The 16,075-nt window shown below is 50.5% G+C and overlaps 1 protein-coding gene across 4 annotated transcripts in view; it reads left to right on the top strand.

The window, feature by feature from the left end:
- The window catches only part of CDK5RAP2 (CDK5 regulatory subunit associated protein 2), a 176,535-nt gene extending 162,384 nt beyond the window's left edge, over nucleotides 1-14,151 (top strand). For all 4 annotated transcript variants that reach the window (XM_061163293.1, XM_061163294.1, XM_061163297.1 and 1 more), the window contains 4 exons: nucleotides 1,317-1,448; nucleotides 10,630-10,756; nucleotides 13,612-13,658; nucleotides 14,056-14,151. In XM_061163293.1, the coding sequence (XP_061019276.1) occupies nucleotides 1,317-1,448; nucleotides 10,630-10,756; nucleotides 13,612-13,658; nucleotides 14,056-14,112 (363 nt within the window). In that variant the 3' untranslated portion in view covers nucleotides 14,113-14,151. The remainder of the gene's footprint in view (nucleotides 1-1,316; nucleotides 1,449-10,629; nucleotides 10,757-13,611; nucleotides 13,659-14,055) is intronic.
- The last annotated feature ends 1,924 nt before the right edge of the window (nucleotides 14,152-16,075 follow it).

Below are 16,075 nucleotides of genomic sequence, written 5' to 3' on the forward strand. Positions count from 1 at the left end.
AAAAAGCCAGTTTTGCCTTTTTTATTCCATTAATAATAAGCGTCAGAAGAGTAAAAGGTAGGGATCGTGTGTATTTTGTTCACTGTTGTATCCACTGTGTCGCCCAGGGCCTGGCATGGAATAGGTGCATGATAAATACTCGTTGAATGGATTCGTAAATATAAGAGTATTGTTCTTTTCTGATTATGATCTTTATTTTACAGAAACTAGAAATTATAGAGAAACATAAAAACATCTATAAAAATACCACATAGTGCTCAATGCTTAATATTTTCATATGTATACTTGTATCTCATTCATAAAGTTTAATAAAACTGACTCATTACATATGAGTTTTGTATTTGACTTTCAGTTAACATTATATTAACATTTTTCAATCTCATTCAGTATTTTTCTGAAGACTTGACTTTTAATGGCTGAGAAGTAGGCTAGCGTGGATATAGCGCCGTTTATTTACTCTTTCACCTGTTTACTGGACATTGAAGCTGTCACGAGCATCCTAACTGGATCTCTGGTGATATCTTAGAACCGTTCATTAGGGACGAACTTCTAAAAGTAAAATCACGTGCTCAAAGGCTGTGTGGACCCTTCGTAGCTTTTGTTGGAAACCACTGCTGTGTTACCTTCCAAAAATTTGTGTCAGTATCTCCATTTACAAGTGAGAGTGCCTCTGCACCTCTGTCTTCATTGAGTATTTCTATTTATAAGTTATTTTTTGCCAATTTTATAGCTTAACAGGGTGTGTCATATTGTTTTGTTTTTATTTTATTACTTATGGAGACAATACTCTTCATTTCTTTTTTTAAAAAAATCTATTTCATACTTTCCCTTCCGCGGTTCACGTTCTTTGCTTTCTTGTGCCCTGGAGAAAGTCCCCGGTTTGACTTGCTCCTGCCTGCCCGAGAGGGTGACAGAGACTTGACGGGCCAAGTCCCGCTGGCGGCAGGCGGAGCCGGGGAACCGGGGATGCAGGGGGCAGAAACGATCAGGCTGCATCGCTGGCTGTTGAGAGGCTCCGGGGCTGCGGGGCAGGGCGGGGGCCGGCCACGGACCCTCTTCTGGCCGAAGTAAATATAGCGCACTCAGGTGGCCGCTGATCATGCTTATCGGTGGGCCTAATGTCACCAGCGAAGTCCCTCATAATCTGCAGTTCACCAGCTGTAACAGAACATCGATGTTGTCTGCACCAGGCTCGGGCTCAGAGTGTGGAACACAGGCCCTGCGGTCCGGCGGTTCACGCTGCCCGTGAGAGCCAGCTCGTCCAGGGTCTTTCTCCAGACTGCACCTCACAGCCTCTCATTGCCTCTCATTCGCAGGCGCCCCCGGGCAGCGTCCTCACCGGCGTGAGCGCCGCCAGGCTGATCCTGGACGAGGCCACGAGGTTGCTGGCACGTTTCTGGAAGGTCTCGCCGCCCACCGATGGCCAGGGCACGCTCCTCTGCGAACAGGTGGGTGGTGGCACGCGGAGGCAGAGGCTCCAGGGGGCCGCCGGGGCGGGTCCCCGCCGCCTCCTTGTCCAGCCCAGGGCCTGGCCCGCAGCAGTTGTGCCCTCCGCTGGGGGAACACAGAGGGTCGCGGGGAAGCCTCCGTGCTTGTTGAGTGACGTGTCAGACACCGCGCTGGCTGCTAAGGCCTGTTCTTCCTCCGTCCCCTGGTGCCCGGCAAGGGGCCTACAGCGTGGACGCGACCCCGGCGCCATGCTGAGCACGTCTGTTTTGGGAGGAACCCTGTCCACATTCTACACACGAGGAAACTGCGGTTTGGGCAGGGAGGCACGTACTCAGGATGCAGAGCTGGGCTGGAAGCTCCACTGTTGAATCCCAAGGACAGACTTGCATTTGATAAGCTTTTAAGTCCCAGGTTGTCCTCATGGACTAGCTCATTCCTTTCTGTTCAAAATCTCTTTCATTTCTGATGCCTTTTCTCTGGACTGTCTTGATTCCTTTTGATAGCTTTCAGCATCATATTTTAGTGGGCTTTGTAAATCTATTTTTACTACTTAGAAACTAGTTTTGGCTTTTTTTTTTAAGCCAATGAAAATCGTTTATCATAAAGCCACTGAAATTTCCCTTAAAAGCTAGACTTGACGGTAACTTGAACGTGACTGAATTAAGAACAGTTGCTCCCACCCCGTCCTCGTTTGCATCTGCCCTGGCACAGCTCAGGAGTCAGAGCAGATGCCGGCCCTGGGGCTTGTGTGGTGAGTTCAGTTCAGTTCATTCGCTCAGTCATGACCAACTCTTTGCAACCCCATGGACTGCAGCACGCCAGGCCTCCCTGTCCATCACCGACTCCTGGAGTCCACCCAAACCCACATCCATCGAGTTGGTGATGCCATCCAACCATCTCATCCTCTGTCGTCCCTTTCTTCTCCTGTCCTTAATCTTTCCGAGCATCAGGGTCTTTTCAAATGAGTCAGTTCTTCACATCAGGTGGCCAAAGTATTGGAATTTCAGCTTCAACATCAGTCCTTCCAATGAATATTCAGGACCGATTTCCTTTAGGATGGACTGGTTGGATCTCCCTGCAATCCAAGGGACTCTGAAGAGTCTTCTCCAACACCACAGTTCAAAAGCATCAATTCTTCAACACTCAGCTTTCTTTATAGTCCAGCTCTCACATCCATACATGACTACTGGAAAAACCATAGTCTTGACTAGACGGACATTTGTTGGCAAAGTAATGTTTTTGCTTTTTAATATGCTGTCTACGTTGGTCATAACTGTCCTTCCAAGGAGTAAGTGTCTTTTAATTTCATGGCTGCAGTCACCATCTGCAGTGATTTTGGAGCCCCCAAAATAAAGTCAGCCACTGTTTCCACTATTTCCCCATCTATTTGCCATGAAGTGATGGAACCAGATGCCATGATCTTAGTTTTCTGAATGTTAAGCTTTAAGCCAACTTTTCCACTCTCCTCTTTCACTTTAATCAAGAGGCTTTTTAGTTCCTCTTCACTTTCTGCCATAAGGGTGGTGTCATCTGCATATCTGAGGTTATTGATATTTCTCCCGGCAGTCTTGATTCCAGCTTGTGCTTCTCATGATGTACTCTGCATATGAGTTAAATAAGCAGGGTGACAATATACAGCCTTAACGCATTCCTTTTCCTATTTGGAACCAGTCTGTTGTTCCATATCCCATTCTAACTGTTGCTTCCTGACCTGCATATAGGTTTCTCAAGAGGCAGGTCAGGTGGTCTGGTATTCCCATCTCTTTCAGAATTTTCCAGTTTATTGTGATCCACACAGTCAAAGGCTTTGGCATAGTCAGTAAAGCAGAAATAGATGTTTTCCTGGAACTCCCTTGCTTTTTCGATGATCCGTCAGATGTTGGCAATTTGATCTCTGGTTCCTCTGCCTTTTCTAAAACTAGCTTGAACATCTAGAAGTTCATGGTTCATGTATTGCTGAAGCCTGACTTGGAGAATTTTCAGCATTACTTTGCTAGTGTGAGATGAGTGCAAATTTTGGCATTGCCTTTCTTTGGGATTGGAATGAAAACTGACCTTTTCCAGTCCTGTGGCCACTGCTGAGTTTTCCAAATTTGCTGGCATATTGAGTGCAGCACTTTCACAGCATCGTCTTTTAGGATTTGAAATAGCTCAGCTGGAACTCCATCACCTCCGCTAGCTTTGTTCGTAGTGATGCTTCCTAAGGCCCACTTGACTTCATATTCCAGGATGTCTGGCTCTAGGTAAGTGATCACACCATTGTGATTATCTGGGTCGTGAAGATCTTTTTTGTATAGTTCTTCTGTGTATTCTTGCCACCTCTTCTTAATATCTTCTGCTTCTATTAGGTCCATACCATTTCTGTCCTTTATTGAGCCCATCTTTGCATGAAATGTTCCCTTGGTAACTCTCATTTTCTTGAGATCTCTAGTCTTTCCCATTCTATCATTTTTCTCTCTCTCTTTGCACTGATCACTGAGGAAGGCTTTCTTATCTCTCCTTTCTATTCTTATGGAACTCTGTATTCAGATGGACATATCCTTCCTTTTCTCCTTTGCTTTTCGCTTCTCGTCTTTCCACAGCTATTGGTAAGGCCTCCTCAGAGAGCCGTTTTGCTTTTTTGCATTTCTTTTTCTTGGGGATGATCTTGCTCCCTGTCTCCTGTACAATGTCATGAACTTCTGTCCATAGTTCATCAGGCACTCTGTCTATCAGATCTGGGCCCTTAAATCTATTTGTCACTTCCACTATATAATCATAAGGGATTTGATGTAGGTCATACCTGAATGGTCTAGTGGTTTTCCCCACTTTCTTCAGTTAAATCTGAATTGGGCAATAAAGAGTTCATGATCTGAGCCACAGTCAGCTCTTGGTCTTGTTTTTGCTGACTATATAGAGCTTCTCCATCTTTGGCTGCAAGGAATATAATCCATCTGATTTCGGTGTGTGTGAGTACCATGTCATATTAGGTCAAGGCAAGCACCCACTCCAGTAATCAGAGAAGCCTCCCTGGAAGAAGCAGCTTGCCAGTTAAGGAAGAGTTCAAGTTCTTTCCTTGATAGTCTGATAGATATTTCCTCCTTTATCTAACCTATAAATTTTTGGCCAAGTCCAGCAGGAAGGCAGAAGGGAAATGTGCATTCCACATTATCACCTATCTAGTTACCTTCTCACAGCCCTCAGAGCTCCCAGCAATGGCAGGGAAGTAGCAGTGAAGTGGCTCTTGGCTCGGAAGGTTCTGCTGGGCCTGTCCTAGGGCATCCCTCTTGGGATCCTGGGCAGGAACCTGGGTGCACCAAGCTCGGGAAATGCATGTCCAGTCATCATGCAAGGAAATCTGTGCGTGGAGTGGAGATGGCCTGTGGGAGAGGAACCCACCCCCCCGAGCTCCAGCTCCACACTGGCCTTGCCTTTCCTCCTAACCCTCCAAGCTCATTTCCATCTCAGGCCCAGAAAACAGAAGTGTTCCCTCCCTCCTGCTGGCTCTTTCTCACCTCTCAGGTCTCAGCTTAAATGTTACTTCAAGGTCCGAGAGGGCTTCCGATCAGTCAGTCATAGCACCCTCTTCAGTTTCATCCCAACCTTCACCGTACGTTATAGTTACATATTTGTTTAATGTCTGTGTCTCTGTTTTCCATGAGGGGCCATGTGTATTTTGTTCATGTTTTTGAATGAATGAATGATTTCCTCTCATCCTTCTAAACTAGTGTTTGCTCATCTGATTTTTAAAGCCTATGTCTAAGCTTGATACAGTGTTTTTGTCCTCAGTCAGAGTCATGTCTGTTAAATAGATGGGATGCACTTCTTGTTTCTCGTCCCTGTGTGTGTATCTGTGTGTATAAACACAAATTATCGGCACGTTCGTCTCCCCCACTAGCAAATTAGTCTAGGGGCTGGTCAGTGCTTCTGATGGTTTGCACCTTATTTCCGAGGGTTTCTCAGGTAATTGATTATGCTCACTTTAGCATCACAGAATTTTAGAGCCAGAAAAAGGCCCTCGGAGATGCTCCGATATGGTTGCTGGTACACACAGACCCCCTGTGTGGTGTTAAATTGCCTCTAGCCACTTTTCTGTCCCTGCCTGTGTTTCATACAGTGCCTTTTTCTTGGTGTGAAATCTGTGTGAAGCAGATTTCCAAGTTTCCACCAGCAGCTCCAGGGGTTTTTTTTTTAACTACCTGGTATTTTTTCTGAGTGTCATTAAATTGCCTTTTGCATCTCCTACAGCCCCTCAGACTCCTCTAGAAAGTGTGTATCATATGTATAAGTTTATCTGAGAAAGTTGTGGGGAGAGATACAAATATGTACATATATTTGTTTATAAAAATATTTATAGGGTGGGAGGAACTGAGACATTTACATCACCATATGTAAAATAGATAGCTAATGAGAAGTTGCTGTATATACAACATGTAACACAGGGAGCCCAGCCCGGTGCTCTGACGACCTCGAGGGTGGGGTGGGATGGGGGTGTGGAGAGAAGGAGGGGACACATGTGTGCTTAGGGCTGATTCACACTTCTGTATGGCAGGAGCCAACACAATATTAGAAGGCAGTTATCCCCCAATTGAAAATAATTTTTTTTTAAAACGTGAAAAATAAAAGACTATTCACTTCGGTCAACTAAATTGTCCAGGGGAGTAGCCACCTGGACCCTCTAATTCTGGACTTACGTTATGCTTTCAATCCCAGCATGGCCCTCCTCCTGGCAGGAAAATCACTTTCATTTTTGAAGTTTTATAAGAGATGCTGAAAAATAAGACATGATTTGTGTGTACTAAAAAAATGTTTTTAAGAGAAAGGATAAATAGTAATAGAAGAGTTATAGGGGTGGGAAGGAAGAGGATGGAAGAACAAGGATAGAAGGTAGATTTCTCTGAACTGATCCTGCTTCATAAATTTCACTTTGAAACTCTATAAATGCTTTATATAAATAAAAATTAAAATGCGGGGAAAAGCAACTTTAAAATATTCAAGATAAAACAAACCAACTTTCCTTATATAATTGAAGGCATAACCACTCAGAAGAGGAAACATTTCAAAAATTCCCTGGTGGGCCAGTAATTTGATTATATTTTCTTAGTGGAAATACTGAAAGAGCAGGAACGAACTGTCAAAAAATTTAAAGTGTTTTTAGTAAATATATTGTTAATAATATTTGTATTGATGTTTTGAAATTACTATATTTTAATCATAGTATTAAACAAATAACTTATGTTGAAATTTTTACTATCAGGGAAGAGAAATGCATATGTATGAACTTCTTATGTATTTTCTATTTTAAAAATTTAGTAGTTCTCTTTACTTAAAAGACTCTGAAAATGTCCAAGCCAGGACCAGGGAGCACCCCTGGTGCCAAGTCATGGTTTCTAAGTACCTTTTTTTTCCTAAAGGCAATTAGAACTCCTCGGTGAAATGGCTTGATTCCAGGTCTGGGGCAGGATTTGTACAACGTGAGCTCAGAACCGCTTTTCATCCTAAGAAAAAAGGGAGAGGAGGGAGAGCGAAACTTGCAGACGTGCAGGGTTCTCAGGTCGCGGTCGCTGGACAGGCAGCACCAACCTATCTGGACACTGGTTGGAAAGGCAGGTTTTCAGGCCTCACCCAAGACCTACTGAAAAGTCTGGGGGTGGCCCCAGTGATCTGATTTTACGAGGCTTCTTGGTAACTCTGAGACCCACTGGATTAAAAGGAGCTGGAGACATAACAGTCAGATACAAAACATGGTTTATTTGGATGCTCAATCTATCCGGTTGTTTTAAAAAAATAATAAAAATAAAATTATGATGCAATCAGGAACATACCTACCGACATCTGTTTGGTGATACCAAGCAGTCATGCTCATTGTTTTAGATGTGATAATGACCTTGTGGTTTTTTTAAAAAAGAATCTTTTTCTTCTAGAGCTGTATACTGAAATATTTTGGGATGAAACATGACTGGGTTCTAGGATTGATTTTTAAAAATAATTTCAGACGGAGGACAGGCAGGGGTATGGATGAAACGAGTCTAGCTGTGAGTTGATCGCTGTAGCTGCTGAAGCTGGATGGGTATCTAGTGGTTCGTTCTCCTGTTCTTTCTACTTCTGTAAATGTTTTGAGATTTTTCATTTTAAAAAAGAATAACAACCAACCGGGAAGAAAAAAACAAGCAGTTTGAGAAGTCAGGTGGCACACTCGTTAAGTCAGCTCTGATCTCAGCGCTGTGGCCCCGAGGAAGAGTTGCTCTGTTGCACGCCTGCATGGTATCAGGGACTCTGCTATACACTCGCATCTCTTCTTATCCCTTCCAGGAGCCTCCAGAGGGTTAAGTATTATTAGTCCCGTTTTTCAGAAGTAAGAACTGAAGGGGAATCCCTGGTGGTCAGTGGTGAAGAATCCGCATGCAGTGCAGGACATGCAGGTCTGATCCCTGGGTCGGGAAGATCCCTGGATCAGGAAGATCCCTGGAGAAGGAAGTGGCAGCCCACTCCAGTGTTCTTGCCTGGGAAATCCTCTGGACAGAGGAGCCTGGTGGCATACAGTCCATGAGGTCGCAAGAGTCGGTCATGACCGAGTGACTAAATCACCACCAAGAACTGAAGCTCACTTGCTCCATCATCTTAGCATCTGGAAGCAATGGAGCTGGGCTCTGGAGCCCCGCTATTTTCACCCTGGCGCCTTCATCCTGTGAAAATGAAGATTTTTATTTCATAGAGACAGCAGACACTTATATATAATTCCTTGTCTTCAGTGCTGGATAGAATTCAGGGTGTTCAGGGTATTTTGAGAGCGCAGATGAACCCACCACTTGGCAGATGGTCTCATACCTACTCTGAGCCAGTCACTGGGGAGTCAGAGGGGAGAATTGAGTTCTGCCCTCAGAGAGCTTGTAGTGTAGGTGGGGAAACAAACAAGTAATGACCTGTTACAATCCACTGTGAAGTGGGAAATGTTAGGGAAAGCCCTGGACACGATGGGCACCCAGAGGTAAGCAACCGAGGCTGTGGTGGGGAAGGGTCTCAAGGAGGGCTTCCTGGAGGAGGTGCTATCTGAGCTGACTTTAGAAGGAGAGGTAAGGTTAGGCAGACAAGGTGAGCAGTAACTGTTGTCCCTGTCTTCAGGGAGCCTCTCCTCTGAGCCTCTGTCCTCTGCAGCGTGACAGGAGGGTCCAGCATCGTCCCTGTTTACAGATGTGGACCCAGGGCTCTGAGTGAAGAGTGACCTTGTCCCAGAATGTGTGGCCTGCAAAACCACGGCCAGAGCAGAAGTCTCCGGGCTCTCAGCTTGAGGAAGAATCAAAGAAAACCTCGTGTTCTAATTAGGATCTGTTTTGGAAGCACTGTCGAAGTCCTTGTAGCTGACACGATTGGTTAATCTTAAAAGTAGGTTAAGGCAGGGAATCAAAAAATGATACATACCTTAAACATCTCAGTTTAACTTAAAAACAGTTCAATGTACATTCATTTGCCATTCTTTTGATGTTGGGCCAGGGCCTTTTCTTTGAATGTGGGTCTGCTGATTAAAGTTCCCCATCTCCTTTCTTTCATAAACTACATCCATAATGTATGTCTGTCACTTCCAATTTCTGTTTCTTGAAGATGAAGAAAAAACTTAGGCACTTGCGAAGCAATTTGAATGTAGAATTCTCCTAGACTGTGTTCCTCCCACACCTTTTAGAGTTGACTCACCCACACCTAATTTGGCAGAAATGTGGTTTTTTTTTAGTGACTTGCCTTTATCAGGTCTTCCCTGAAACATATGCAGGTTTTCTTTCAACCAGTTCTGTCTTTTCAGACACATATTTCATAAGCTTACTTAAAAATTAAATCACATAGCTGATTACAAAAGCCGTAAACAAGTTTGGGGACAAACTAAAGTGATTCTCTGTAAGTCGGCAGCCTGCTGTCTTCCCTCCTGGGAGCAGAGGTGTTTCAGTGTAGCACTGGTGGCCTGCGCCGGGCACCTTACAATCCAGCTGTTTTATGCGGAAGGGAGTGCGTGTAACCCCACGCACCGGCTCAGCGGCGACTAGGCAGGAGAGCTGGTGCGTGCGTGCGTGCTGAGCCTCTTAAGTCCTGTCTGACTCGGTGGGACCCTGTGGGCTGTAGCCCGCCAGGCCCCTCTGTCCGTGGGATTCTCCAGGCAAGAACACTGGAGTGGGTTGCCTTGCCCGCCTCCAGAGGATCTTCCCGACCCAGGGATCGAACGCACACCTCATTATGTCTCCCGCATTGCAGGCGGGTTCTTTATCTCTAGTGCCATCAGGGAAGCCCGAGAGAGTCACCACAGCGTGCATATTTCACTTTAGGGGCCTGGTAGCCGTGGGTTTGTCATCCATCCACTCTCTCCCCATATCTGAAAAAAAGCAGGATTTCCTAATAGATCGTACTCCCCTGAATAATATCTTTATATCCTCCTTGTAAGATGTAAGCATTAAAAATAAATCAGCATTATAGTTTTTTGGGAAAAAAAAAAACAATTCTGAAAAATTAAAAAAATGAAAACAAAATATTCCAAATCCCATCTCTGAGAAATGGAACACTGTAAACATTTTTGTGATGTCTCTGTCGTCAGATGGTTTAGACATCTTGATATACACGCCTATGGATAGAGATATATGCGTTCAATTTTGTGAAGCCGGCGTGCCCTGGTACACAGGAGCTGCTCTGGGCTCTTGTGTCACTAATTAGGATCATCTCTCAATGTCAGTAAATGAAGTCCTACAACATCATTTTTAATAGCTGCGAAATTACTCCGCTGTATATAAGTACCATAATTAAGTTACCTAAATCCCCATCGAAACAAATCAGGTTGTTTATTTCGTCCTGCCGTGAACAGTGCTGGGGTGAACGTCCTGGAGCCAAGGCATCTTCTTGGGCCTGCACTGCCCTTCCTTGGGGGTAACTGTCCAAGCGTAGACTCGCTAGGTTGGAGGGTTAAGCGCATCTTAACACCCGCTGCGTCTCCGCGGGCCTGGGTGCGCCCTGGGCTGCCCCGGTTCGCAGCTCCGCCCGCGGTCCTGGGGGCACGGTGCCTGCACGCTTGCCGCCATCTGAACGGCAGCACGTGGCTTCCAGCTTTTGCTCAAACACCTTTGTTTGGAAGGTTGAGTGCTTTTTATATGGTTTTGCAGTTCTTCCTACATGATCTGACGTTTATACTCTTTGTTCTTTTTTTTTTCTAAATCCCCCTCTCTTTAGACAGGAGAACTGAAGGCAGAGATCAGCAAACTCCACAATAAACTGTTTGAACAAGACAAGAAGTTGCAAAACACCCTGAAGCTGCTGCAGCTGAGCAAGAACCAGGAGAAGGTCATCTTTGACCAGTGTGAGTGGCGGTGGGTGGCTGCCGCGTCCAGGCCCTGGGCGGTCCTGACGCCTCCTGCGTTTGGGTTTCCTTCCGTCCTTCACCCGGGGTCCTCCAAGAGCCTCTTGACAGCACAGCCCTTGCCGGACCGCGGGCTGCTGGCCCGTCAACATCCTTACCTTACAAGGGGCTTTGTGGGCCAGACCCAGGAAGGCGCATCGGTGATCACAGGGTCCCTCGTGTGTTAGGTCCCCGTGGCTGAGCAGAGCGGCTGGGAGGTGGGGAGACCTCTTGGGGGGCTGTACAGGGCCGTGGAGGGGCGAGGATGGTGTTGAAAGCTAGTAGGGAGGTAGCCCTGGCAGAGTGGCGGATGTCTGTGGGGCTCTGGCCTAGGAGTTCAAGTTCCTGGTAGAGAAGAGGGGCGCTGGAAGGGGGGTCCGCAGTGCCCCCGGGTCGTGGCTGCGGGCCGTGTGGCTGGGCCAGGTGCCTGGAGCAGCGAGCAGGAGGGAGCGTGGTTTGTGCAGCCCGAGTCCAGGGAACACTGGGCTTCACGGCGTTAGCAGTGCCCTGCGGCTGTTGCCCAGACAGTCCCAGGCACAGGAAGTGAACCCTGCCTCCAGGAGAGCAGGTTCCGGAAGTGGGTTCAGATGGGTAAGTCACCGCAGCGGATCCAGGGACCAGAACCCAGCGCCGAGTCCCGGGTCGGGGAGCCGCGGCTCAGGTCACCCCTTTCCTGCGAGACTGGGAGTAAATGACTTTAGCTCTCCGAGCTCTAGAGTCCTCGCCTCTAACCAGAGACGGAAATTCCAGAGGACTCAGACCGGCCGATGGGCCTGGGTTCTCATCACAACTTCATAAAGAAGTGCCCCTGTTTTCTCATCTGTAAGACAGGGATGGGAGTGGTGTCTCAGCTCTCTTGTACTTCTTCCTGGGACAGAACGGATGCTCCATAAGCATTAGTTCTCTGGCTCTTTTATTCCATGAGGTCAGACTGAGTTCTGTGCATGGAGGTGGTGGCAAACCGTTAACCTCCGATGAGTCGTAGCATCTCCCCTGCTAAGACGGCGTCACCATCTCCGTATTTCTCCTCATGGCCTGACCTGGAGTCGGTCTCGGCCGCGGGGAGGGCTCACCCAAGGTCGCACAGCGAGTGGGCTGCTTGTCCAGGCTTGTGGTGCCCCCAGGACCCCACGGCCTGCCTGCCTCTCCCAGGTCTGCTCTGGCTCTCAGGGACTAGGTGGAAGTCGGGGGAATGTCCCCACCTCTCCCTTCCCCACCTGGGTCAAGGTGAACACGCCGGCTCTGCTCAGAGTCTGCCGGGAAAGGAGGGGACAGGGTGACTGTGAGACCCTCCCTGTGATGCCGGGGACCGCCCACTCCACTTGCCGCCCCTAGTAGGCAGGAACCCCTGGGGGTGCTCACTGAGGTCGCAGCTGAGAAACCACCTGTCTCCGCTGGACACTGGTGAGGCTGGGGTCTTCGGTGGAAGGGGTCTAGCGCTGTCAGACAGGCCTGGGCTCTAGGCACGCCTCTGCCTGGGGCCAGCCCTTCCCCACTCTGCCCCTCGGGCTTCTCACCTCAGTGGGGGCTTCTTGCTCGGAAGGTGGGCGGTGCTGCTCAGATGTGGGGACCCCTTCAAACTTGGGCCAGGTGAGATGTAACTCTTTTGATACTTTTAGTGCCACGATACATAATCTTCTCTGGATCCCAAGCCCCTTGGCGAATCTCAGGAGAGGTGATCTCTCTCCCCAGAAAGATGCACACATCTGTGTACACACAGATTTGCACATGGTTTCCAGGGATTTTGGATGCCCAGAAGCATGACCCTGGGCCCAAGTTAAGAACTTCTGCCCTGTGGCATGGGGCTGGGGTGGGCCCCTCTGAGATTCACTGCGCCCAGTTAGAAACCAGGCTCCCAACGTCTGTGCCCTTCCTGGGGTCACAGGTGGCGGGCGGGCTCCCTCACCTCCACAGGGAAGTTTTTGTGAGGCAAGAAATGAATATTTTCTCAAGGCCACCGCCCGGCACCTCTTCGGAATAAGCCAGCAGGGAGTCGGTCTCAGCCTCACTGGCGGAGGACCCGGTCCAGAAGCCTGTGTGTCCTCCCCGGGCGTAGATGGAGTCCCTGGGCATCACGGAGGCCTGTTGAGGGCGAGTCCTGATTCGGCCCGTCTCCGTCAGTGGTGGCCTTCCCCCTGCTCCTGGCGTTTGGGGGACAGACAGGGGCTGCGGCGAGAAGCCGGCTTCCTTTTACAGCCGTGCCCCGAGGCGGGCCCTCCGCCTGCCCGTGGGTTCCCACGCGCTGGGCCTCTGCCCGCAGCCGCTGAGCCCAGGGAGCCGCGAGGTGGTCCCGCCCCGCCCGCTCCTCCAGGCGGAGCGCGCTGGCGGAACGCGCTGCCGGCGCAGGGAGCCGCCCCGCGGCCGTCGGCCCGTCCTCCCTGCGGTCAGGCGCCCGGCCCGAGGACTGCAGCGCCCGCCCCCCGGCCCTGGCCCGCACACCTGGGTTTGCGTGGAGCGGGCACTCCCCATTCCCAGAGCGGCTCCTCCAGGGGATGAGGGCTCCGAGACAGGCGCAGGCCTCTCTCCTCGCGGCAGCACGGCCCAGCCCGCGGAGGTGGGCTCGGGGGTCCCCCTGCCCCTGCCGGGCCTCGGTTTCCATCTGTAACGTGTCGCACGCCCTGCCTTCCAGCGTCGCAGAGGGGGTGGCTGAGGCCTGAGGAGGGGTCTGCGGCCCACCCCCTCCGACGGGTCACTTGGCCCCCGGCGTGTGATGAGGTGGACACCTCTGGGGCTGGAGGCCGCCGCCCCGCCCTTGCTTCCCCTCCGTCTTGCGGGGCGCCCGTGTCTGATCACCCCGTCCTCTGCTCTCTCCGCAGTGGTTGTGACGCACAAGGTCCTTCGGAAGGCCAGAGGGAACCTGGAGGTAATGTCGCTTGGAGACCCTCGGGCGGAGGACGGGACGTGGGGGTGGGCTGGCGTGCTGTCCTGCTGAAACACCAAGGGACACCCGTCCGCTGCGTTTTTCTGCCAGCAGCGCGTAGAAAGTTTTGCTTTCTCCTGCTCCGTTTTTGACGGTTCGCTTAGTTATTGGTGTGTTGCCCTTTTAACCGGTGAGAAATGGCAGCAAGTGGTGCCTGACACATAGTGGGCACTTGATAAATATTTCATCATCGTCTGGTCCTATAAATATTTACTGATCAAACAGCATGTCTTTGAAAGCAGTTTCAGAGCTTCTCACCTTTAACTCTGTCAGGGATCGTACTCCAGAATCCCTCCATGTGACCTGAAATTCTCATTTTTCTCTCCCTCCCTTCTCCTAGCTCAGACCCGGGAGTGCCCATCCTGGAACGTCCAGTCCCAGCCGACCAGGCTCCTGAAGAGAACGTTGAGCCAATAAAGCTTGGGGTTCCCGCTGAGCGCGTCCTGCCTCTCTGTCACGGGTGGGGCTCCTGCTTTGGAGGGGAGAGGGGCTGTGTGGCCTCTTCCGGATGCCCACCCACCATCGCGTTTTCTAGCCGGCGTCGAGCGGTCCTTCAGAAATCCGCCCCCACCCTGGGGCCTGCAGAGCGATGCCGCTCCATCGCTCAGTCCAGCACTCACCCCGAGGCCTCCCTGGAGGTGGGGACGCTGGGGTGGTCCGGACCACCCGTGTGTTCACAGGACAGCCGAGTGACCAGTCCGAGGTCCTCCGCGCCCTCCTGTCGTTCCGGACCCCGAACTGTGCCCCCCGCCGCTACCCCGTCCGCTCCCGAGACGACGGTGGTGGAGGTGATGTGGTCGCATCCGCCGGAGGCCTGGGGTTCAGGGAGGCAAGCCTGGGCTGCAGGTCGGCCTGGGCCCCCACCTCTGCTTCTCGCCAAGTGATGGGCAGGTCGGTGGTCAGTAAGGACCGTCTCTGCTTGGCTTCCTGTCACCTGAGCTCTCATCTTGAGAAATACTTGTGCACATGTACCTCAGTACATTCCAGTGTGGGAAAACTCAGATTTAGTTATGATATGGCAGCTCCTTTTTCTAGAAGTCTCACAGCTGAGTTCCTCAAAGGGAGCTCCGAACAGCCCACAAGATGGCTCTGCACGGTACTCTGGAGGGAAGAGGAGGCCTGGTTCTAGACCCGAGTGGTATGCTTCTGTCCTCAGTCCATACACCTGTAAAATGGGAATTGCCCTTCTTTAGCCCAGACCCGGTCACGCAGGTGATCCTGTGCCGTTTGGAAGTCACCAAACAGTGAGAGCCTTTCCAAGAATCTGTCTGTCAGTGGCGGGTCTCAAGCAAGTTAGGAAGCCCTGTTTAAGGTTCCGTGGTGATGTGCACAAAAGCGGAGACGGTGGTGGGGATGGGGTGGGGGCGGGGCTGGGGGGTGGGGATGGGGGTGTTGGTGGGGCTGGAGGTGGGGGCAGGGATGGGGGTGTGGTCAGGGCTCGGGCTAGCCTCTGGAGCCAGCCTCGGATTCAGATAGAAACAGGGCAACAGTCTGGCAGCTTCATCGCTCGTTTTGAGTACGTGGCCTGGCACATGGTTGGTGCTCAGCCTGTGGGAGCTTTCTGGAAAGGCCGTGAGTGGAGGTCATGGTCCATCTCTGACCCTTTGGGTGGTAAACCCTGGACGCCTGAGGGCAGGGGCCTCTGGGAGCCCAGCTGGCCGTTGGCCTCAGTCACCCACAGCTTCTCAGGAGCTCAGTAAGCCAAAGCACAGCACCTTTTTAATCCCCCAGTTGAGAATCGTGTAAAATATTTCCAACCTTGGGCTAGTGAAGGCCCTCCCTCTCTGGGGAGGTGGAGGAGCAGCCCCATGAGCTTGGACTGGATTTGGGCCAAGAACATCCTTGGCAAATAGGGATGATTTGGACCTCGGAAAAAGCTCCCTTGTCCCCGGCGAGTTCCTTTTATCAGCAGCTGAATTCAGGAGTCTGTGAAGCCTTCTTCAGGACAGGCATCCGTTTCCCCGCTCGGAGAAAGGAATCACCAGGTGTGGCTGAGGAGCTGCACCTGAGACGCACCTGCAGGGAACAGATACACAGAGAGGCGGGGCCGAGACGCCGGCCCTGCCACGGGCCCTGCTCGCCCCCCAGGCTGGCGCCCACCTGATGCGCAGGAGCCACGCTGGGCATCATTTCTTTCATCTGCACCACCTGCCCGTTTTACAGGCGAGAAAACAGGGGTGTATAGTGTCACTGGAGCAAGTGCTGGAGCCAGAATTTGAGCCTGGGTCTGTCGAGACCCGTTCCCAAAACAGTCCTGGTCTCTGGACTATACCCTATCTCCCCGAAATGCCAGCTCTTCCAAAAAAGTGCAGCCCTCCCCCGCGTCACGGCCCAAGGAGCCTCCTCTCACTCTGCCCTTC

Source organism: Dama dama, chromosome 16, assembly GCF_033118175.1.
Source record: "Dama dama isolate Ldn47 chromosome 16, ASM3311817v1, whole genome shotgun sequence".
NCBI classification, from domain to species: Eukaryota; Metazoa; Chordata; class Mammalia; order Artiodactyla; family Cervidae; genus Dama; species Dama dama.